General features: G+C 42.7%; 1 protein-coding gene across 1 annotated transcript in view; it reads right to left on the bottom strand.

The window, feature by feature from the left end:
* Positions 1-1,355, bottom strand: part of LOC106475379 (homeobox protein orthopedia-like) — a 14,651-nt gene extending 13,296 nt beyond the window's left edge. The window contains exons 1-2 of the mRNA XM_013936061.2: positions 967-1,355; positions 124-455 (exon numbers count right to left, since the gene is read on the bottom strand). Of these exons, the coding sequence (XP_013791515.2) occupies positions 124-455; positions 967-1,003 (369 nt within the window). The 5' untranslated portion in view covers positions 1,004-1,355. The remainder of the gene's footprint in view (positions 1-123; positions 456-966) is intronic.
* Between the last annotated feature and the right edge of the window lie 339 nt (positions 1,356-1,694).

Here is a 1,694-nt window from a genome sequence, read left to right as displayed (position 1 = left end):
TAGATTTCCTTTAAAAAAACATTTGAACATGAGAGACGTCTGTTGAAAACGTAAGCTATAAAACAGAGACATCACCTATGATTTGTTATTATTTACTTCATAGAATAGATAAAACAAACATACCTGTACACGAGATTCTGTGAGTCCAATTCTCATGGCTAGTTCTTCCCTCATAAAGATATCTGGATAATGGGTCTTGGAGAAGCTTCGCTCTAGTTCCTGAAGCTGGGTAGGAGTGAACCGGGTCCGGTGCCGCTTCTGCTTGAGAGGCTTGTCTGCATCAGAACCCGGAGCTTGGCCTGAGCTGCCGCCACTTCCGCTGCATGGGATGATCATGGGTCGCCCCTGGATACCAGTAGACTCCAACACTTGGAGGGTGGATCCACCGGGTGTGTAAAGGTGATCCACCCTTCCATTAGGCTTAAGACTTTCTCCTGTTCCGTCGTCCTTCGTCACTGAAAAAGAAGGAGTTACCGAGCATGGCCTAATACTGCGAGTTAATTTAAGTATCATTAGTTTTAATTTGCGTTTCGCTCTAAGTGCCTCTTATTAATCTGCGAACCGTTATTACTATCGCAACAAGACCCCGGGTGAGAAACTCAGAATACTTGTTTCAGAGGCTTAGGATATTTTTTTTCCAGACAGGAGAGAATTACCAACAGGACAAGAAACGTCTAAGGAGGGTCAGCAGAAAATTTTTGATTTAATTTACTGTAAGAAAATAAGAATACAAAGGCAATTGTAGGAGCTAGCCTCAGAGGTGCGCGAGAGCACGTAGTGGGTTGACTTGACAAATCACGTTTAGGAGAATGCATAGAACAGACCGAGAGTGAGCAAGTTAATCCCCGTTCAACAAATTTAATCAGAGGCAAACCTATAAAACGAGAACTGCCTAATGAAAGAGTCAAATAACTCAATTAATTCTCTTTTCTAGTGATATGTGTTGGGATGCTTCGCAGGCCTTACCTATGGGAGTTGTGGAGCTATGCAGGTGGTTTAACATTTCTCTATAACTTAGTTCTTCTGAGATGCAACCGGAGTAAAGTGAACTTCGCCTGTCTGTTCTCTGTACCGAGTTCGCTTATCAATCGCTGCAAGCCAGGATTTTCACTCATTTAGAACACCAATCAGCCTTTTCTTTGAGAACCGATCCACGTGCCCGCTTAAGTCAGCCAATCGGCTGATCCAGTACACGTTCTTCGTTGCCTTTCTACTCGCAGTGGGTGGGCCGCCATCGTGAAAGACGTGAGACAGTCAGCCTTCTGCGTCTTCCTGTCACGACCGTACCAACAATGGAAGATTGGGATCCGAAACTGACAACTAACTACCTTTTACAGAGTGGCGAATATATCTGCGTAAGGGTAAGGTTTACATATGCCCTAACTTTTCAAATTTGTTCGTCGATTTTTGTGGGGTTATTTTCTCTCGAATATAACTTGATGTGCAATTGACCCAACAGCTGGATATAAACTGGTTTAGGTTCAGCCGAGTTTAGTCTGTAGGCCTTCCACGTGAGAAATGTTACTCTTTAGGTGTTAATCAGATTTTCAAAACATAACAAAAAATTGCTATAAGAAAAAAAATGAATGTTTTGATTCCAAACGACACAGAATTATTTAATTACAACTGGGCTTTGTTTTGTTTGAATTTACGCACAAAACTACGCGATGGGCTATCTGTGCTCTGCCCACCAC

This window comes from Limulus polyphemus, unplaced genomic scaffold (assembly GCF_000517525.1).
Source record: "Limulus polyphemus unplaced genomic scaffold, Limulus_polyphemus-2.1.2 Scaffold8489, whole genome shotgun sequence".
Lineage (NCBI taxonomy): Eukaryota > Metazoa > Arthropoda > Merostomata > Xiphosura > Limulidae > Limulus > Limulus polyphemus.
Note: the sequence above shows the minus strand (reverse complement) of the source record. Positions and strands in the feature narration are given on the sequence as shown.